At 45.1% G+C, this 22,998-nt stretch overlaps 1 protein-coding gene across 4 annotated transcripts in view; it reads left to right on the top strand.

Annotated features, from left to right (window-relative positions):
- GMEB1 (glucocorticoid modulatory element binding protein 1) overlaps positions 1-22,998 on the top strand; it is a 177,903-nt gene that overhangs the window by 43,613 nt on the left and 111,292 nt on the right. For 3 of the 4 annotated variants that reach the window (XM_069224133.1, XM_069224132.1, XM_069224134.1), the window contains exons 3-4: positions 18,043-18,213; positions 20,659-20,771. In XM_069224133.1, coding sequence (XP_069080234.1) covers positions 18,086-18,213; positions 20,659-20,771 — 241 coding nt within the window. In that variant the 5' untranslated portion in view covers positions 18,043-18,085. The remainder of the gene's footprint in view (positions 1-18,042; positions 18,214-20,658; positions 20,772-22,998) is intronic. The other variant, XM_069224135.1, reaches the window with a different exon arrangement.

Raw genomic sequence — 22,998 nt, 5'->3', positions numbered from 1 at the left:
ACACACCAGAAGCTCCAGGAGTGTAGCCCTATTACTTCACAGATCCTCTGCCATGGTAGTCTCTTGCGAGGTAAGCTTTCTAACCATTACTGGCACACATAAGGGATGTGAATCCAGTCAGTGTATATGCTCCACCAATGGCGCTTCATACTTTTCTCCGGGATCTGTTTCCAATTTACTGGACCTCCCACAGGGGCTGACCTTGATTGGGGGCGGGGGGCAACTTTAACACAGTTCTGGTTCCCGAGCTTGACTCTTCTGGCCCTCCCTCCGCATCCCGGCAGTCAGAAGAAAAATTAATTGTAAGAAAAACTGACTTTTAACCTCTGTCTGTGAACAAAGAGCAAATGTGACACAAGGACAACATTTAAAGGCATCTTTTATTGCCCCTCCACTTTTCAGCTGTTCAGGGTCAACTCTCCAGAAGGGATGAGTAAGTATTAAAAATAGCTGGACCTGATCAAGTAAGACTCGCATGGATGTTTTGAGCCCTGTAAAGTGACTATTAGTTTTGTTTCAAGGGCACTGTGTGCACCCCAATTTAGGTATTCCACCTTAGAAGAGGAGTGTGCTGTGTTTTTGGCAGTGAGAAAATTAAAATAAAAAGGGGGGGGAGTAGGTTTGAAGTATATTCTGACCATAAACCACTAAGAGAAATCTTGAGAAAAATTGGTTTTGACACTGCTTGAGATGTATCGATAGATGGACTGTACCATTATAAGACTTTCAAATGACTGTAAAATACATGGCAGATGTCCCAAATAAAGTGGCTGATTGTCTTTCAAGATTAGTGCAGAAGATGAATGAAGAAATCAAACTGTGCACCTTACCCATTTGCTGGCTGGCTAGTTTTAACTAGCCTGCAACCACCAAACGTGTTTCTGCCCCCCAAGGTGAGGTGAGGTCCTTTGCTCTCGGTCCGTCAGGATTAAAGCTTGTTCTGCGTGAGGTGTTTACACACCCCACCCAACAAGATGACCTGCAGACCTGCATTCCAAGGTGGTGGCCTCAAAGAAGCCCACTGCCATTGGTATGCAGATATGACTTCGCTCAAAGGAGAGTTGCTGCACAATATAAACCCCCTATTCAGCACCTGGACAGGCGGGAAAAACCCCCTCTGGTCAGTCACACCCCTAAGGTGAGGTGCCTGATGAGGACAAAACTTTTGAAATTCTGCCATCTTGGTGATGCAGCACTAGGAACTCTGGGACAGGGTTATGCCCACTTCCCACAGGAAGTGGTCATATGGGAGGTATAGTGGCCTTAGGGGTAATTAATCCATTGGCTACTACCCTAATCGTTCCTAAAGGCCCCTAAATTCAGCAGAGCTGCTTCCCTTCATCTTGTCTGCACCTCAAGAGAACTGCAAGGACTAGGACCGCTGAAAACCAGACACCCAAAAGCACCCCTGTGTCCATGCTGCCTAGCCCGAGTTGAAGTGGGCCAATGGTGTGGGTGTGGTCCCGTACCCCTTCAAATGCAATGCCCACAGCAATGCTGCCTGCAGCCTCTGCCCACAGGGCACCTCATCTGGGAATGCTCCCGGGCTAGAAAACCAGATGCCTGAGGACACCACTGCATCTGTCGCCCCTGGCTCGTGCAGAAAAGGACCGAAGGTGTCACCATGTCCCTGAGCATCTCAAGATTTGAACCCACTTCTTGGCTTACCTCGTCTAGACTGCCAGTCCAAACCTGCAGCCTCTTTTCAACCAGACCGGACCCCATTGACCACCATTGGCCACCTGATGTGGTACCACACCTTTGCAACAGGCCACCCTAGTGCCGCCTGGGATGACCTGTTGGTGTGGTCTTGACCCTTGTCCAATACTTACCTTAAGTCCAGGCGATTGGTCCCATAAGTTGTTTTACTATACCTGTATGCAGTACTTGTTTTTCCTCCATAGGATAACATTGCAGCGTCTGGAAAAATGTGAGACTTGTTGACTTTTAAATCCTAAAATAATTTCTCTTGCAAAACGTACTTACCAGATCGTATTGATTTTTGGTGTTTAAACATATGTAAAGATACTTCTTTTTGTAAATCGGTGTGGTTTGCCTTATTGAGTCATGTGTCTCACTTATGCAAATACACACACAGTCAATGTGTCTAACACTCCTCTCTGATAAGCCTAAGGCTGCTTGACCACACTGCCCACTAAGAGCACCTTGGGATTGCTAGTGCAAGCCCCTGCCCACTAGTAAGGGAACGCCTGGACTCTATGCACAGTATACCTCAGTTTGGGATACTATATAGAGAGTCACCTTCATACACCCACCATACAAGGGCAAAACATGGGTGGTACAACTTTCTCTGTTCAAGTAACCAGATTATGGGATTCATTACCTCCAAACATATTATCCATGGATAATTGTCTTATCTTAAGATGAGTTGGCTCTTTCCTCCATAACCACCATACTCCAACACTAATGCATAACCACCATACTCAAACATTAATGCACAGCATATCCCTGTGTATAAAAACATTTATAATTTGATTAAATGTATGTATCTAGATGTGTATTTATTTGTACAAATATGCATAATTATGGCTTTTAAAGTATATAGATATTTGTTGGATCTGCTTAGCAATGTATTTATTACGTGTGTGTGTGTATATATCTATATGTGTGTGTGTATATATATATATATATATATATATATATATATATATATATATATATATATATATATATATAGTGTGTGTGTGTGTCCCAACAAGTTGCTCCTTCAGCGACCTGAGAGGGGTGATGCGTCTGCTAGCGCGGGCTGGTGCAAATATCATGCTCTGGGCACTTTCCTTGATGCAGAAGTGTAGTTTATTGGCAAATCTTACAACACGTTTCAGCTGGCTAACAGTCATGATCATGTGAGAAACCAATTCCTTATATAGCATAATCCCTCAATCAGTCAAGCTCCAGTTGGCTATCAGCAAATTCTAAGGCAACTCAAAGGTGTCCCCAAACTATCTAATTGGACACCAAAAATAGTGTCACACAAAACGGGAGCAAATAATATGTTCAAGTTAGCATGTCACTTAATCATGAAGCATAATAGCCAGTCTTGCACAAGTGGGAAGTAATAGAAAATAATCTCCAAATCCTCTTTTATACAGCAAACATTTGCAGTCCATGTCCACAAATGAAAAAAATAGAGAAAAAAAAACAATTGAAAACAAATGTGCGAAGATTCTTATCTATGAAAGTGCATCACCCAGCCTGTGCAGATGAAGAAAAGGGTAGGGGAATCAGTTCTGATGTGACTAGTTACACCCAGGACCCCCTTCCCTTCCTTTCCTTCTAAAACACAAATATAATGTGTTACAGTTGCATAGCTAAAATTATTTAAAACCAAAACATTCCAATAACACGCAAGACAAACGAGGATGAAGATACAATACATATCTCAAAAGCCATGTAACCTTGGGATAGAACAGAAAAGGAAATATAGAGGAGGGAATGGGCAGTAGAACGAATAATTGAGCAACTAATCAAACAGATGGATCCCCAATTCTTCATCAATATTGAGCCTTTGGTCTCGAGGTCCAGGATATTTTTTGACTCTTTCTTTCTCAGTCTCAGTCTTTGTAAAGTTGACAAAATGAGGGGAACACACAGGTTGGTACTGCAAACTAGATGTTTATTCCATGGCACAGGAGCCCAAAGATGGATATCCTCGTCCTTTGCCCAACGACCGCAGCTGCCGGGCAGACTCGATCAGAAATCGCAGCACGAGGGAAGCATCTCAGGCAGTGTTTAAACAATAATACAAAATGTATAACTGCAAAACAGTATTGTGAAACAAATGCCATTCCAAAATTGTAGCAAGAAGAAATGAAAGAAAGCCTACATTACTTATTACTCACTACATCTTCTTTCTCTTTTTGCAAACAAAAATAGCTTATGCCATGAAGGTTTAAAAAAAAATAAAAAATCTTTGTACATGGCAGGTACAGAAACATTACGTGATGATCTGGTTACCCTATCATATGATGAATCATAATTTTCTGTTTCGGATAAAGTGCCTGCTTTACTTTGAATTTGACTTGGAACATTTTCCTGTGTATCCTGAACACCAGTGATATGCAAATTGGAGTGCAAATTTGACTGAACAACTACTGAGTCATCAATCTACAAAGCAGAGTGAAAATGTGAGTGATCAGGAGCAGAATCATCTTTTTTTGGTTAGCGGATGGCTTGTCATAAAAAAGCCAATGAACTATGTCACATGAATAATTTTTCTTGTTAGCTAGTATGCGGCATGCCTGTTCTTGAGTAAGTTTGACCAAACATTTCCTACTCTACCATAATTTTTATCCAATAATAAAGACCCAAGTTTTGAGATATGAACAGGTGAAGAATAAACATAAGCTTCTTTTTCACTTTAACAGGGCGTTTGATCATGACCCAGTCTCCAATACTGAAAGTCTAGTCTTTGATCTTATGTGTAGAATCCAATATATTTTTTGCAAATTTTGTATGTGTGGTGTTAGAAATCATATTCTTCACATCTGTCCATGCAAAACCATTAGGTTTGCTATTCAAATCCTTGATCCAATCAGGATATAGATTGGATCTGGGATGTCTTTTAAAGGAGATATTTGAGTTCCCTGCACTCCCCTGCTGTTATAAGACAACTTTTTTTTTTTTTTTTTTTTTTTTTTTTTTTTTTACAATTCCTCTACTGGTGTGTTCATAGCAAGAGCTGTTTGTATCCTTCCTTTATGAACCTGTCAGTTCTTTCCACAAGTCCATTGGATGAAGGGGAATACAAAGCCACTTTAAGATGTTTGATGTGATTTGTTAACAAGAAGTTTTTAATTTGACTAAGTGAATTGTGATCCATTAATAGTCACTATTTCTCTGGGAGTACCTTCAATGTTAAAGGTTTTACTCAAAAACATTATAACTGATGTGGTGTTACGAGCAGGCGTAAACTCAAAGTATACCCATTTGAAATAATACTCTATTAGCCCCATGAGATACTCCTTGTCAGAAGGCAAAAGATCAAAGGGATCTGCTAGGTCCAGAGCAGTTTTACTCCAAGCATTATTAGGGATTGGAGCAACATGCAAAGGTGTTTGTGTAGTTATCCAATGATTGTCAGACATTAAGCACATTTCACTTCGGTCAGTCCATTGTGAAACATTACTGTCCAATGATGGCCACCGGAAATGTTGTTTTAAAATTCTACAAGTTTCTCCTACACCTGAATGTCCTTCATATGCTGTTTCAAAAAGTTTACTGCGCAGCAACACAGGTAGAATACTTACACCTGCATGCATTAAAATCCCTTTAACTATGGTTAGTTCTGTGGCTACCTTTGTAAAAGGTTTTAAAGGGGAAGGAAATTAACTCTCCTTGGATCATCCCTTTCTTTTTTTTGCCTACCTGTCATAGCTGTTTGTAGAATTTCATATTTTTGTGTAGCCTCCAACCATTCTTCGTAATGTATTATGCCTGGAGATTCCAACATATCTTATATGTTAGCCGCAACACATTCCACATCATCTTGTATATCCTCCTGCCTGGTATTTTGCCAAGGCATTGCGGACAGTCAGTCGGTCCTGATATTGCCACCTTCAGATATGTATCTCATCACAAAATAAAATTCTTGTAACCAAGAAAAGAGCCTTACCAATCTTGAAGAAGCCTTGCTTGTTCCGTTGCCCTTCAAGAGCTGTAACAAATGTTTATGATCTGTAAAAAATTCAAATTGTTCCCCATAGAGTTTAAAACTTTTCCGCAGCCAGGAACAGGCAAGAGCTTCTCTCTCGATTGCACTGTAGTGAGATTCTGCCTGTTTGAGGCTTCTGGATGCAAAACAAGTTGTATGTTCTTTACCTGCAACCCATTAACAAAGTACAGCACCTAGTCCATGTTGACTGGCATCAACTATGAGAATTTTTTTTTTTGTTTTGTATTTTTATTTATGCTTTTATGATTACAACTCTTGAACAAGATGCAATTACGTTGTCACACATTAGTCTTCATTTACATCCAGTGATCAAATGCTATCCAATATGTAAATACTCTTTCTACACCAGCAAGTTCACACAAAAACAGTACCTTATAATGATGACACTCCTTTGACCTTCCCACACCCTCCAACTTTGATACGGTTCATGACTCCTCTATCAGATGGTACCCAGTGCACATTGGGAGCTAGCAGATTATCTGTTGAGACTATTGCTGCCTTTGCCATTAGTTTCACCTCGCTCGGGTTCCCCCGTTTCCTTCCCAATTAAGTATTTCTTATAAGCTCCCCAATATTTTTTAGGTCTGTTAGTCTGAGGGGTTAGCTCATTGTATGTATCTGTTTGGGTGTTGCAGTATATAACATGTCAGTATGCCGATCCCATCTCCTGGCTACCCTGTGCTTCGCAAGCAGCAGCCCAATAGATATCAAGTGTTGATCGACTTTCTGGACCTCCCGATCATAGCCCAGCAGCGCCAGGAGGGTTCTGTGTTCCAGCCGATGTCTCCCCCCCCCCCCCCCCCACCCCCCCCATCTTTCTAATTCTACAAATATTTTCCACCAAAACTTTTGTTTTTGGACCACGCCATATGCAAACAAAAAACACCTGTTCTTTGCCACATCTAGGAAAAATGGCCTTGTTGCGTAACCCATATTTGAAAAGTTTGAGGGGCAAATAATATATCCTGTTGATGTATTTGAAGTGTATCAGGTGGTGCCTACCATTTAGGGAGCTACTACGTATCTTTGAGCAGCAGTATTGCCACTGCTCTTCAGCTAATTGTATCCCCAAACCTCTCTGCCAGTCCATTCTAGCCTTTATCTGGTCGCTCTCACGTGTCCCCTGCATATGTGTTTAAAGTCTAGATACTTGCTTATGCGGTTGCGTGTCCGTAATAATCATGGAGAGGGATTGCATGTTTGGTGATTCTTGCAGGTCATCCCCTAGTATAGCGCCCATAGTGTGTCTAGCTCTATAATAGTGATATTGCATGAGTGGGGTCGTTGCCTGCACATGTTCAGTGATCATTGTCCAGGTGCGCATATTGCCCTTGTGGAGAAGATTACACATCGTCTTAATATTCAGTTTGTGCAATGCCACCACCATGTTTTTGTTGCCTCCCAACGCATACCACGCACACCACTCCAGGGGCACGCGAGAGGAGTACAACAGCGAGAGTCCCTGTTTAGTCACTAGGCAATGCCAGGCATGTGTTGTTGCATTTAAGGAAGCAAACTTCCCGTACTAGCGGGACGGAGGTTGAAATATCCTATTTGGTATGGAGTGTGGGGCAGCCATCTTGCGGTCTAGTTTTAAGTATGGCAGTTCCTGAGAGCCATGTATCCATGTGTGGGCAAACATGGCGTGTCACCCTATAATAAGTCTCTAGATCAGGTGCATTGAGTCCACCAAACTTGTATGGCAAGGTCAGCACCCGCCACTGCCCTCTCGGCTGCTTTCCTGCGCAGGCTAGTCTCATGAGCAGGGCCCGTGAGGTTGCAAAAGCTGGCCTCGGTAATAGCATAGGAATATTCTGGAGGAGAAATGGAAATCTCGGGAGCACCACCATTTTCACCAGGTCTCCAGCCCGGTGGGCGGAACGGAGAACCGGCGGATGACCATGGCGGGAACCGCCATGGTCATAATTCCACAGAGTAAGACCGCCAGCCTGTTGGCGGTCTTACCGCCGGTTCTCCGCCTTCCGCCAGGGTTGTAATGACCCCATATATCTACTAACCCTAGTTCTGCTGCTATTTTGTTCACCACCTTAGCAGCAGAGGCCGTTTTTTTTTTTTTTTTTTTTTTTTTTTTTTTTTGGGTGCCTCCTGATCTATTGTGTAGTCTGTCTAAGGTGCAATTGAAATCACCTACCCATATCTGTGGAAGGCCCCACCAGGTGGCCATCCGGTAGCTAGGTCAGAGTAAAACTGGGGGTTATCGAAATTGGGGCCAAAAATCCCAGTAATGAGAAACATGAGGTCACCTTTACTGCAGCACGCTACAATGTACCTGCCATTTGGATCTGTTGCGAGCTTCCAATTACAGAAGCCCGAGTGTTTTGCTGCCCGTATCAATATTCCCCTGGAATGGGACGTGAACCCTGCTGCTAGAAACTGTCCCTGCATTCTTCTGGGAGTAAGCATGCCATTATTTGGTGTCAAATGTGTTTCCTGCAATATAGCGAAGTCCACTTTATGCCTCCGAAGGTAAGCTACTACCCTCCTCACTTTTCTGGCGTCATTTAACCCTCAAGTTCCATGTTATCATCCTCACAGTGTCTGAATCCTTACCGATGATATGCCATGTGATGTATATGTTGTTGTTCCCGCAGTGTTTCGTGTGAAAGTCTGCAGTCTCCCTCCTAACGTAACAATCCCAAATAGTAGCACCACCCCCCCCCCCCACACACACACACGCACAGCAGGCATTTCCCCAATCCGCCCATCTTCAGTTATGTACACCACCCCCACCCTCCCATTGAACAGATGAACTACCCCTCATTTCAATAAGCGTATCACATGCTAGGGTGGATGTTGTCCGGCTGTTCCTTATCCTACAACTTGAGCCGGCCACCTGCCTTATATAATTGGCCTAGTATCTTGCTTCTGTGTCCTATTCAATAGCTCCCCTAACAACAAGTTTTAGATCATGCATCGCCTCTCAACTGGCAAAGTTCATTGTGCATGCTAAACCATCTAGATTGTACTGTTATTTGTCTACATTGCATCATCGGCCCCATGTGCCCCCACCGCACTCCCTCCCCCCCCAATCCGAATGCACAGTTCCACAGTCACAAACTGTAGTCACCGGATATTCTTAGCACAACAATCTTATGGGAGGTGGGGTGTTTTCAATTTCAGGTCTGCCCTCCCTGGCCATCCGTCGCTTCAGGAATTGGGTGAGCAGTTTATGGTCTGTGAATAGAATTGGTCTGCCATCCACCATCACACGTAGTTTGGCCGGATAGAACATGTGGTATTCCAGTTGTAGATCATGCAGCTGTCATTTCCCTGGGAGGAACTGTCTTCTTGCCTCTTGAACTTGCTTTGTAAAGTCGGGGTAAAGCAAGATTGTCCTTCCTTCGTGTTGAAGTGTTTTGAGTTCTCTTGCTCTCCGTAATGCAGCGTCTCAGTCTCTATAGTTCATTAATTTGGCAATTATGGGCCTCGGTAGTGCCCCCTGGGGCGGACGGGCTGCCAATGAGCAGTGTGCTCTCTCGACCACAAATATATTGGAAAACGTGTTGCATCCTCGCAGCTGAGCAAGTAGGCGTTCTATGTATCCTACCATGTTGTCGTTATCTGTGGACTCCACTATGCGGATGTTATTTCTCTGTGATCTGGCCTCTAAATCGTTGACTTTCATCTGTAGAGCCGCCAGCGTTATGCTCGCATTCGTCTGATTGGAAGTCATTGTTGACTGGCTATCCTCTGTTCGAAATGCGTCTCTCTGACTGCTCGAAGCGTTCCGCATCTTTGTCTTTCAGAATGGATAGGATGACAGAAAGACTACACAGAGTCAATCCTATTGTCAATTTGAGCCAGGCTTTGTTGCATTGTGGCCAGTATCTGCTTCAGTTCAGGTTCTTCTTCCTGAGGCATGTCATCCCTTGCAGGAGGTATTGTTGCCATTTTCTCCCCTGTGGTTTTATGTGTTCTACGTTGGTCGTAGTGCAATTTAGGTTGGTTTTTGTCACTTTTGCACGTGGCTCGCATCTTGGCTGGCTTGTGGGATGCCTTTGTCTCAGCGGTGTTATAGGAGGGTTCCCCCGTCGTGCGTTCCCCCTGGCACCTTTATATCCCTGCACCAATTTTGAGCTCTGTCGCTGGAGGCCCCCACGCGCCCCACTCTTCACAGTTATATCTATGGCCAGGGCATTTCTTGCGTAGGTGTCTGCTGTGGTATGATTTAAGGGGTAGGATATGGGTTCTTTTGTCTAGTGGCATGCCAGCACCCTCTCTAGCCTTCCGTGCATCACCCCCAGCACGCTTCTTCTGCAGATTTTCTTAGCACCTGTCTTTTTGGAGATGATCTGTCATGCAGCACGGGTAACATCTTCTGCCTGCCCGCCTCGGGCTGATCGCAGCAGACTCTTATTTTGTTAAAGCTTGTTGTAGCTAAGTATTGGGGAGCGCACAATACCTTGCTTGTCTGGGTCCTCTCTCCTGGTTCTGATGGACTCCGCACCGTCCCTGTCTCGCTCCATGCTGCGTGGGCCGCTTCCAGACCTCTGATGCGGCGTGCACGTTCCGGGCCTCTGCGGTCGCAAGATCGCTGTTTTTCTGGTTCCCTGTGTGTTTTGGCCGGTGCTGGTGTGCATTTTAGGAGTCTCGGACCTCGGCCTTAGGATTATGTACCAAATTAGTCGTGGCCAGCGGAGCTCTGTTAGCAAGTGGCCATATTGCAGCTGGGCAAGCTCCGCCCCCCATGAGAACATTTTTGACCTGAAATATAAGAAGACTCAACAGGAGCATTGACAATAGATTGTTTATCACTCCGAAATGCTTCTTCATCACAGGTGGTCTTCCAGTTGAATGGAACTCCTTTCTTAAGCAAGGAACTCAGGTTGAACAACTTGCGTTTACTCAGGCACAAACCTGAAACAATATTCAGGCATGCCTAGGAAGGATCTTAAAGTGTCCTTATCTTTCGTTGGAGGAACCTCTACAATAGCCCGAGTGAGAGAACTTGGGTCTGACCACTTTGGAGGTAATAGAATGTCCCAAATAGTCCAAATTATTTGTTAGGAATTTGCACTTGTCAAGACCCAAAGTGATCCCTAACTCTTTGAAGCCATTTAAAACCTTTTTCAAACTTACTGTGTGATCCTGAATTGTTCTCAAATAAATTAGTACATCTTCTTGATAGACTTGTACACCATCAGTCCCTTTCAAAATGTGATCCATAAGTTTTTGGAAAACACTGGCTGCTGAAGCCAAGCCAAAGGGTAAACGCAAAAAATGATATGCTTCAAATGGAGTTACGAAAGTTGTAAGGTCAAATGACTCTGGAGCTAACTGAATCTGGTGGTATGCCAACTTTAAATCTAAAAGGCAAACAATGTTGGCAACCCGCCAGTGTTCGCAAGAAGTTCTTTAATTTTGGAAGCAGGTGGCAGTCAACCACAATGTTCTTGTTCAGTGAGCGCAAGTCTGCACATAAACTGATTTCCCCATTCTTTTTACAGTCTACCATAATGGAACTGACCCATTCTGAGGAGTGGGTGATAGTAATTATACCTTCCAGAACCAATTTGTCCTACAATCGTTTGAAATCATCCCTTACTCTCAATGGAATTGATTTGACTTTATGTGCAATGGGGAATTGCATTTTGTTTGAGTTTTGTAACATGTTCAGATTTTATCTTTCCAATCTTAGCGTCAAAAACCTCTCCCAAATTTTTCTAAAAGCTTTTGTAGGTCAGTGTCTTCACACGTATCGGATACAAGAGCAATCGGAGTATGATTTAGTTGTACAAGGTTCTCAGAACCCAGAGCCAGTTTTAATCCCATTTTTGCCAAGTCTTGCCACCCACACTGTTTATGCCTTTTATTGCCACTTTTACCTTGGTTATAGCTTGTCTACCCAAACATGACAATGTTTCAATAAAATTGCCTAACATATCAATGTCATTATCTCCATAAGCCTTTGGAGATGTATCTGTTTTCTGTAGTTGGACCATTGCAAACCAGTGTTTGTTTTAGAGTTGATCTGAAATTATGGTGACAGGTGCACCAGAGCATGCCATCACATTTAATGAGCGATCGCTGTAGGAGGCTGGCCTGGCTTATAGTGGGTACCTTGTGGTACTTGCACCCTGTGCCAGGTCCAGTTATCCCTTATTAGTAGAATAGAGGTGTTTCTAGCAACTTAGGCTGATAGAAGGTAGCTGTGGCAAAGCTTAGGCTGAACTAGGAGACATGCAAAGCTCCTACTATACCCCTTATATCATATAGCACAATATCTTAAGAAAACACAATACTCAGAGTTACTAAAAATAAAGGTAATTTATTTTTATGAAAATATGCCACAAGTATCTCAGTGAGTACCCTCAGTAAGAAGGTAAGTAGTATACACAAGTTATATGTACACAAACCCAAAACAGGTAAGTAATTGTAGGAAAAGTAATGTAAACAGTGTAGAATTACAATAGGCAAACATAGGTCTCGGGGCAACACAAACCATATACTGCAAAAGTGGAATGCGAATCACGAATGGACCCCAGATCTATGGGAGCTTGTAGAGGGTCGCTGGGACTGTAAGAAAACAGTCAGGGTGTCCAAGATACCCCACCCCAAGACCCTGAAAAGTAAGAGTAAAGTACCCCTACCACCCCAATAGGACACAATAGTTGTGATAGGGGGATTCTGCAAGAACCACAAACACCAGCAAAGCACTGAAGACGGATTCCTGGACCTGAGGACCTGCAAGGCAAGGGGACCAAGTCCAAGAGTTGCGATTGTGTCCGGGGGGGCAGGAGCCCAGGAAACCCCGGATGAAGGTGCAAGAAGGCTGCCTCCGGATGGAAGAAGCTTAGGATTCTGCAACAACGAAGAGAGTTAGGAACTTCTCCTTTGGATGGAAGATGTCCCACGGTGTGCTGGAGATTGCAGAAGTGTTTCCACGCAGAGATACAGCAAACAAGCCTTGCTAGCTGCAAGGGTCGCAGTAGAGGTTTTTGGGTGCTGCTGGGGACCAGGAAGGACCAGGATGTCGCCCCTTGGAGGAGGAGTCAGAGGAGGCACTCAGCAACTCAGAGAGCCCCCACAGAAGCAGGCAGCACCCGCAGAAGTACCCGAACAGGCACTTGGAAGATTTGTGAACCGGAGCTGGCTCAGAGTCACAAAGTAGGGTCCCACGACGTCGGAGTCCAACTTAGAGGGTTGTGCACTGCAGGACAGAGTGCTGGGGACCCAGGCTAGGCTGTGCACAAAGGAATCATTGGAGAAGTGCACAAAAGCCGGAGCAGCTGCAAATCACACAGCACACAGGTTTGCAGTCTAGCGTAGGGAGGCAAGGACTTACCTGCTCCAAACCTGGACTGAAGGATCACTGGACTGTGAGGGTCACTTGGATAGAGTTCCTGTGTTCTAGGGACCACGCTCGTCAGGATGAGAGGGGACCCAGAGGACCGGTGATGCAGTCTTTTGGTGCCTGCGTTAGCAGGTGGAAGATTCCGTCGACCCACTGGAGAATTCTTCTTGGCTTTCAGTGTAGGGTGAAGGCAGACAGCCCCCAGAGCATGCACCACCAGGAAACAGTCAAGAAAGCCGGCAGGATGAGGCGCTACAATGTTGCTGGTAGTCGTCTTGCTACTTTGTTGCGGTTTTGCAGGCGTCCTGGAGCAATCAGCGGTCGATCCTTGGCAGAAGTCAGAGAGAAGTGCAGAGGAACTCTGGTGAACTCTTGCATTCGTTATCTGAAAAATTCCCCAGAGGAGAGACCCTAAATAGTCAGAAAAGGAGGTTTGGCTACCAAGAAAGGAGGATTGGCTACCAAGAGAGGTAAGAGCCTATCAGAGGGGGTCTCTGACGTCACCTGCTGGCACTGGCCACTCAGAGCAGTCCAGTGTGCCCCCAGCACTTCTGTTTCCAAGATGGCAGAGGTCTGGGACACACTGGAGGAGCTCTGGGCACCTCCCCTTGGAAGTACTGGTCAGGGGAGTGGTCACTCCCCTTTCCTTTGTCCAGTTTCGCACCAGAGCAGGGCTGGGGGATCCCTGAACCGGTGTAGACTGACTTATGCAGAGATGGGCAGCATCTGTGCCCATCAAAGCATTTCCAGAGGCTGGGGGAGGCTATTCCTCCCCAGCCCTTCACATCTATTTCCAAAGGGAGAGGGTGTAACACCCTCTCTCAGAGGAAATCCTTTGTTCTTCCTTCCTTCCTTCCTTCCTTCCTTCCTGGGCTGGGGCTGCCCAGACCCCAGGAGGGCAGAATCCTGTCTGAGGGGTTTGCAGCAGCAGCTGCAGTAGAAACCCCAGAAAGGCAGTTTGGCAGTACCCGAGTTCTGTGCTAGAGACCCAGGGGATCATGGAATTGTCCCCCCAATAACAGAATGGTATTGGGGTGACAATTCCATGATCTTAGACATGTTACATGGCCACGTTCGGAGTTACCATTGTGACGCTATACATAGGTAGTGACCTATGTATAGTGCACGCGTGTAATGGTGTCCCCGCACTCACAAAGTCTGGGGAATTTGCCCTGAACAATGTGGGGGCACCCTGGCTAGTGCCAGGGTGCCCACACACTAAGTAACTTGGCACCCAACCTTCACCAAGTGAAGGTTAGACATATAGGTGACTTATAAGTTACTTATGTGCAGTGAAAAATGGCTGTGAAATTACGTGGACTTTTTCACTCCGGCTGTAGTGGCGGGCCTGTGTAAGAATTGTCTGAGCTCCCTATGGGTGGCAAAAGAAATGCTGCAGCCCATAGGGATCTCCTGGAACCCCAATACCCTGGGTACCTAAGTACCATATACAAGGGAATTATATGGGTGTACCAGTGTGCCAATGAGAATTGGTAAATTTAGTCACTAGCCTGCAGTGACAAATTTAGAAAGCAGAGAGCATAAACACTGAGGTTCTGGTTAGCAGAGCCTCAGTGATACAGTTAGGCACCACAGAGGGAACACATACAGGGCACATACTATGAGCACTGGGGTCCTGCCTAGCAGGATCCCAGTGACACAAGGGCTAAAACATACATACATACAGTGAAAATGGGGGTAACATGCCAGGCAAGATGGTACTTTCCTACAATCGCCAATTGTAACCTTACAAAAAAGGACCCTTAACCTTTCCATGATATTAAGGCGAGTCAACTGTATCAATGGTCAAGACCATCTTGTGAAAATCATTTTGTAAACGTTCCGCATTGTCATCAATTTCCACATTGCTTACCTGCAGAACACTTATTCCTCTACACACTGCCTGAACTTGACCATTCTGGTGACATTTTAAGCATTCTTACTTACAGATGGACAGTTGGGACTATCACCAACGTGAAAATGAGAACCACATCTAAAGCATGCTCTATTCAATTTCTTATAAACAGGTTTGTTTGCTCTGATTATTTTTTTTAGCAAACGAGCATTGACAGTCTGTCTCTTGGACTAAATTACAAAAGAACTACTAGGTGAATCATTAGTGATACATTTGGATGAAATCATGACACATTCAATCCCTCTTGCTATATATCCATAACCTCAGAAAGAGGGCTCTCTACAACTCAGAATCCTTTCTTGCATTTTCTTTAGAGTAACAGCTGTAAACAAATTGATCTCTCATGTAGGTATCTGACGCTGGTCCAAAATTGCAGTTAAAAGCTACATTTCTGAGAGTAGAGATGTATTCTTCCACTGTTTTACCAACTTCCTGTTTTCTCTTCATAAAACTGAAACGTTCTACCATTACATTTGGTTCCTCTAAAAAGTTCTTATTTAGTCTCTGAATTGCCTCCGTGTACACATTCCAATTCTCACCGTCACCAGGTTGTAGATTGATTGCAGGCAGATTCTCAAATACCTGTCTTCCGTACTTGTTGAGGTGACGTCACTGGGCATGTGACACTTTATCCTGAAGTGCGAGGAAAGCTTTGTGCTGTCAACACTTGTCTGCACAAAATTGCTGGGTCACTACACCAACCCTGCGATCACAAGACATCCAGAGGTGAGACGAGTAGACAAAAAAACTGTCCAAGCATACCAGTGAAGTGGCGAAGGAATGGGAAGCTCGCAAGTACTTCAGGGAAGATTCATGCACTTCACCTTGAATGCTTCACGGTTAGCCAAAAGTGCTGAAAATCTGATCCGGTGGGCTCCTGTATAAATGTGGATCCTCCTCGCCAGATGTAAAGTTGATGAGAAGAAGGGGAAGACACAGGTAGGTACTGCAAACTAGGTGTTTATTCCATGGCATTTAAGGAGCCCGCAGATAGATATCCTTGTCCTTTGTCCACCAATTGCAACAGTCAGGCAGACAAGATCAGAACTCGCAGCACAAGGGAAGCATCTTGGGCAGTGTTTAAACAATAATACAAAATGCATAACGCAAAACAGTATTGTGAAACAAATGCTGTTCCAAACTTGTGGCAAGAAAAAATTAAAGCCTACACTACGTATTACTCACTACGCCTATCTCCACTGCTGTGGTTATGTGGCACATGGTCAGTGGCAAGATAGGAAAGAAGCAAACTGTCAGAGTTGTCGCTCTTGGAAATGTTATGCGACTGGATAATGGAGGTCCTTATTGTTAATGGCCCTCGTGTTCCAGTACCCTCTTCTTTACCATGTGTGCCGTTCTCCCTACTTATCTCAACTGACATTCCAGAATGTACACTGAGTAGGGCGAACTACATGTGAAATTGTACTAACTTTTTCAATCGGCCTTGTGTATGTGTGAAAATCCTTTGCACCGCATACTATTCCTACATGTCTTGCAGTGTCCGCAATGGGGGAGGGGGAAGCCATGAAGATTATGTTCTCTTCCCTGTTAGTTGAAAATAATGTCACTGTGATTCAAGGTGTACCGTAAGCTACGTCTCCTTCTATAAGTTATCCTAGGTCTCTTGTGTACCATATGTCCTATAGTGGGAGTCAGTCATCAATATATTCCAGTTCTTAGTTAACATTTGTTTAGTATTCCTTGAATTGTTACTGTACGTCAAGATGATCCTAGTCATACCATTCATGTCGGTGTCACTGGGGAGTTTATTATCAAAAAGAGTCTGAGCTCTGCTTACCTTCTTGATCTTATTAAAAGCCCTATTGATAACCCACTGGTGGTTACCCCTTTCTTTGAACCTGGCGATCATAGTAAGTTTTTATGCTAGAAAAGATTCTTCCATACTACATTTATGCTTTGCCCTCAGTAAGTCCCCATATGGTAAATTCCACTTATGGGTATCCTGGTGGCTACTGAGGGCATGTATATTATTCCATGTTTAACATGTATATGTTGCTGCATAGTTTTCATGTATTTTGATTAGATGCTTATGGGTCTCTTTATCACAATATGTAAATATGATCATAATTGTTTTATCTACTAGTGCTTAACTATTGAAATATTGAGGGGAAAAATAGATTAAATAAAATGGTAGAAAAATACACAAACTTAATGTACAGCAACACTTAAAAGTCAGAGTGTATAAAATAAAACTTTAAATCTCGATATATTATCTTCCTCATTCATGGATACCCTCTATGTACTTATGTAGCTATATATTTATTACATTATTCCCAGTGAAGAAGACATTTTTTGACTCTCTCCATTGCACTTGGGTATCACCCTATATCTCTATCAATATACCCTCTACCTACACTCTGACCCATCCCAAACCTCATTCTACTACTATGATCTCCAAAACAACCATTTCTAGATTCTTCCCTCCTTGGATCTCCATAAATTTTATTTTACTACTATCATCCCCCAGATAACCCTTTCTAAATTCTTCCCTCATGTACCCCCCTTGACTCATCCCAAACCTCCTTTTACTACTGTGATCCCCCCCAAATGCATTTCTAGAGTCTCTTCTCTCCTCCATCTCTAATTTTACTGAGACCTCTTGTTATTACTACGATCTCCCACATAACACTTCTAAACTCTTCCCTCGTTTATCTGTCCACTATCCTATTTCAATTCAGCTAACAGACTCCTGTATACTGCTCAGATTAACTCATTTTCCTATACTAATCCACCACTAATCCTTTTTGGGTTCCAGAGTAATGTGCTACTAGCCAAAAAGTGCTTCGACACCTCGTCAGGGTTAGTAAGTGCTATATAAATACAATGACATCAAAAATAGCCAGAAAAGCAATATACAGTACTCTGTTTTGTAGTTTTGTTTTTTTACTGCTTAATTCTGATTGTTTGGAAACTTTCATGACAGATTGGCTCGTAGTGTATTTGCTTCCTAGCGCCCATCAATTTTCTGATGAGTCTACTGTGTGTCCTTGAGCGGTAGAATAATGCTTAGCAGTTTCTTCTAGTGCTAACATTTCACTCCCCCAGCCATGTCCCCTGGATCTGATGAATACTTTTCTCCATTTCTTTGACATGCAGAGTCCCTGATGCTTTGACCCTTGAACCTTTACTCATGTGAGCAATGGCGAATGCTGAAGTCAACGTCCCATTGGGAGAAGTTGTTGTTGTCCCCACCGAAGTCACTGAAGATGAGAACCCAGAAGATACCAAGACTCAGGTTATCCTACAGTTGCAGCCGGTCCAGCAGGGGTGAGATAATGGCTATATTTCGGTTTGCTGCTCTCCTAATGTTTGATGGGTGTAACTGCGATAGAGAGACAGAGAATACAAAATATGGGGAGTTGGCTAGTTCTGTGACCCTCCAACCCCCGCACTCCATTGACTGTGCCATGTGCATGCTCCCCCTTAGATCTGCCATGCTTCCTCCTCTGGCTCGCCTTTCAGGTGCCCCACTTCTTTAGGCTCTGCCTTGCGCGCATCCTGCCCCCCATCACCCGCTTGGCTGTGCCTTGTGCGTGTGTCCTGCCTCCATCCCCCCTCCCCCTTGGCTCTGCCTTGCACATGTCCTACCCCCCATCCCCCCCTTGGCCCTGCCTTGCGTGCGTCCTGCCCCCATCCCTCTATATGGCTCCGCCTTGTGCGCGTCCTGCCCCCATCCCCCCCTTGGCTCTGGCTTGTGCGCATCCTGCCCCCATTTCCCCCTCCTTGGCTCAGCCTTGTACGCATCCTACCCCCATTAGCCCTCCCTTAGCTCAGCCTTGCACGCGTCCTGCCTTCATTTCCCTCTTGGCACAGATTTGTACGCGTCTTACCCCCATTCCCACCCTCCCTTAGCTCAGCCTTGCACGCGTCCTGCCCCTATTCCCCTTTTGACGCAGCCTTGCATGCATCCTGTCTCCATCCCCCCCTTGGCTCTACCTGGTGCGCGTCCAGCCCCATCCCCCCAGGTCCTGCCATGCGTGGGTGTCTTGTTCCACCCCCTGCACCCTGGCCGTGCATCCCACTCCTCCCCCAGGCCCTGCGCATCCCACCTCCCCAGGCCCTGCTTTGCACTTGCGTCCCATCCATCCCTTCCCCCACACCCCCTGCCTTGCGCGTACATCCCTTCCCCCACACCCCCTGCCTTGCGCGTACATCCCTTTCCCCACACCCGTTGTCTGGCGCGTACATTCCGTCCCCCACAGGCCCTGCTTTGCACTTGCATCCCGTTCCCCTCTTCCCACCTGCCTTGCTTTGCACGTGCATGCCCCCCAGGCCCTGCCTTTGAGTGCGTGTCCCCCCCGCCTCCAAAACACTGCCTTACGTGCACGTTGTGCTCCCTCCCACCCCAGGCCCTGCCATGTGCGTGTACATTCTGCCCCGGCTCTGGCCTGCGTGTGTCCTCCTCACCTCCTCATCCCCACCCCAGGCCTTGGCCTGTGCGTCCTGCTCCCCCACCCCAGGTACTGGCTTGTGTGTGTTTGTCCCTTGCTTCCCGGCCCTGCCTTGCGGGCACGTACCACTGTCCCATAGGCCCTGGTTTGTGCGCTTGTCCTGCTCCCCTCCCCCTTTGGCTCTACCTTACATGCTTGTTGCGCTCCCCTCCCCCCCCCCCCAGGCCCTGCCTTGCGTGCGCATCTCGCTCCTCCCCCATGCCAGGATCTGCCTTGCTTGTGTGCCCCGTTCCCCCTCAAGGCCAACACCCCCACCCCAGGCAGGGCCTTGCGCCCGTGTGCCCCCTCCCACCTAAGCCCTGCCTTGCAAGCACATACCGCAGTCCCTCCTCCTCGACTCTGCCTTGCATGCTTGCCCCGTCCCACCCCTTGGCTCGGTCTTGCGCGCACTCAGGCCTTGGCCCCTCCCCCCTACTAGGCTTTGCATGCACACAAACACCCCCCTCCGGTTGGACCTTGTTAGCGCATTCCTCAAACCCCACCCCTTTTTTTTTTTTTGCTCGGCCTTGTGAGTTGCACTCAACACCCGCATCCCATGGCTGGGCCTTGCGCCTGCCCTCCATAGTTGTGCTTTGTGCATGCACCCCGCCCCTCTGTATGACTGTGCATGCACCCCACCTCCATGCCTTTGCTTTGCATGTGTCCCACCCCATGACATTGCCTTGTGCACACCCAACCACACCCAACTTTTCCGCTGTGCAGGTCCCCCTTCATGACTGCAGCCGGGGTCCCCACCCCTCTCTTGGCTATGCCTTGGGTTTCCCCACCCGCCGGCCCCATATGCTAGTGCTGGAAGGCTTTAATAAGGTTGTCTTTTTTGTTTTTTTCCAACAGGCTAGTGCTTCTGAAAGGCCAGTAAGATTAGGGACTTCATTAACTGGATTTGTATTGTCAGGAGTTTCTAACATTTGCAACGTGCCAGGAAGGGGGGGGGGGCATTGTTGTTGTGAAGGATACTGTGTGAAGTTGACTCTTTCATTATGTATTCTTGTCGGTGCTAGAACACGTTTTTCCTTGTGATGTGCCAGGGCTACTCCTTTCTCTAATTCCCAGATGAGCGATTTGTTGAAATTGTTCTCTAGGAAGCTCCGGATGTGTGTCTTAAAAAGCAGGGCACTTTTAGGTTTAGTACCATTCTGGTTATGGCGCACCAATATGCCCTTTTCCCCCTGGGCAGATGGGGGTGGGTGTGCATTAAGGAAAATTATGTCTAATTCTTCCTCATGCTTTGATCTGAATTTCATTTCTCCACGGCGTTTAGTTCTTTCCTTATCGGTGGCAACTTTTACAACAGGATTCTGGAAGAGGGCTCCGAGACCAGCTCAGCAGTTATGTCCATGGAGACCCACACCCTGAAAATGGAAGATGCCTTTGGTAAGTGAAAGGCCCTCTGCAGATACGCTTTTTGGAGTTTGGGAGTTAATTTCAGCTTTTGTGTTCATTTTTATATATGTCGTGCTTCACTTTAGTTTGGTTACTTCATGCTTGTTTTTCCTTTCCTGTGGTCCTATTCTTTTCCCCGACGCCTTTTTTTGTTTTTACCCTTTCCTTTTCTATCATCACTTTTTATTTGTACAGTTCCCTTCCTTTTCTTTGCTTCTTTCTCTCATCCTGCTACTTGAGTGGGAAGCAGATGATCATAAGAATCTCTAGAGTGAAGTTTGCCATAGGTCTGATAACTAGGACGAGAGGGAGGATTGATGGGACATGCAGATCCATTCCTTCCTTCCTATAGTGACGAGTATTCAAGGGAAACAAAAAACACACAGACCATGTTATAATGAAATGGTGTTCTGGCCTATAATGGTATGGTGCCTCCAGGGACAGAGACAATGACAGGAACTTGCAAAATGAGTTTTGTCCTCTTGTTGGCCTAGTGCCTCGAGGAGGATAACACTCACAGAATGCTGCAGATTAAGCTGTGCCTTCTATGCATGGTCCATCCAGGGAGGGAAGCCACCTCTTGGAACTGCAGACTGAGCTCTCCTTCTTTGTCCGTTTCCTCCAGAAAGGAAAGAAGTTAGAGGATGCCGACTGGCCTCTGCCTACTTATGATGTACCTATGTTTCCCTCGTGGAGAATTCTGATATTGTATAAAACTAACCTCATACTGGGATTAAAGAGCATGCTCTTATTTTCCTGTTGCCGATCGTGTATTGGGGGTAAGGAAAAGAGGGGTGTTCATAGATTTGTACCTTTCATCTCACTGTGCTGCGAATAAGCCCCTGTTTGTTAGCATAGGATAAACAGGTTGGTGTTGTAGCTTTCGTTGTGCAGTAAAACATTATTTTTGTTGACCAACGCATGGTGTACAGTGGTTTTACAGTTGCAAGGAACAACATGTACTGTTTTCTAAGCTTGTGAGATATTGTTGCTGTGAAAGTTGTGTCCGATGTGTTGGGTGCAGGATTTTAAGGAAGAAATTGAATTATTAGCACTTATTTGAGTTTAGAAGGTGAACATGTAGCTAAGCTCTGAAAAATTAAACATTTTCCACTGATGTTTAATTTTCCTTTAAAGACTGCTTTACTTGACAGTAAATTGACAACAATGGATTTAGTACTGTCAGCGTGTGGCTGGTTGTTATTGGTCACCCAATATGGTTTGTGAAAGGCAGTTGGAGTTTAACAGCTTGCAAATTATGCTTTTTTAAAAAATGTTTCCCACAAATAAACTGGCAGTTCAGAAGCTGCGCAGTCTGCCATGATGTTTGGATGTGCAAAATATTCTTGTGCCATTCTGGTATCAAGCCACTAAAAATATAATTGCCCTTTGCCAATCTCATGACAAGATTTTACAGTAAACCTTCAGCTTTTGTTTGTGTGCAGCTATGCACAGTTTGCAAAGTCTTTGAAACCAGCAGGAGTAGGTTTTCACTGGATCTAACATCCTGGGCTTCAGAGTTGCCATCCCTGTGATTTTGATGAACATCTTTGCATTGGTCCGCCGCAATATCACTGCCATTAGTTAGAGAACTATTGCGGGTTAGAGTATGTCAGTACGCAATAGCTATCAACAGATCAAAACGGTAGTTAACTTGTCTGCATTCAGTTTCTTCTCGTCATCATTTCATAATTTATTGATATTTTGAAACATTTGTTCCCTAATCAAACTTCTATTAAAATGTTTAAAAATAAAAACAAAGGTAAAACAGCAATAAGTATCTATAAGAGTCAGTCAAGAGGATAAAATCAAACAGGGGGCATTTGCAGGCTAACTTTATATGGATTTTAACACTTTACTTCTAACTATATCCATGCTGCATGCAAGAATTTGGAGACGACCTTTATCACAATCAAGATGGTGTTTTTTTTTTTTTTTTTAAATAGTATTTTATTGATTTTATTGATAAATACAGAACATAATGCAGCCATATTTCTTTCCCTCCTCGTCTTCCCTCCCTTCCTCAAGTTGCCATGCTCAACTCTGTAAGACACCAATCCATCCGATCCGTACTTTACCAAATTTCTTGGGAGATCCTCTGCCTGTCATATATTGTATTGTATTGTAATAGTATTTATATAGCGCTTACTACCCCTGACGAGGCGTTGAAGCGTTTTCCGGCGAGTAGCACGCTACTCCGGAACCCAACAAGAATTAA

The sequence above is a fragment of the Pleurodeles waltl genome, chromosome 3_1 (genome assembly GCF_031143425.1).
Source record: "Pleurodeles waltl isolate 20211129_DDA chromosome 3_1, aPleWal1.hap1.20221129, whole genome shotgun sequence".
Classification (NCBI taxonomy): domain Eukaryota; kingdom Metazoa; phylum Chordata; class Amphibia; order Caudata; family Salamandridae; genus Pleurodeles; species Pleurodeles waltl.
Note: the sequence above shows the minus strand (reverse complement) of the source record. Positions and strands in the feature narration are given on the sequence as shown.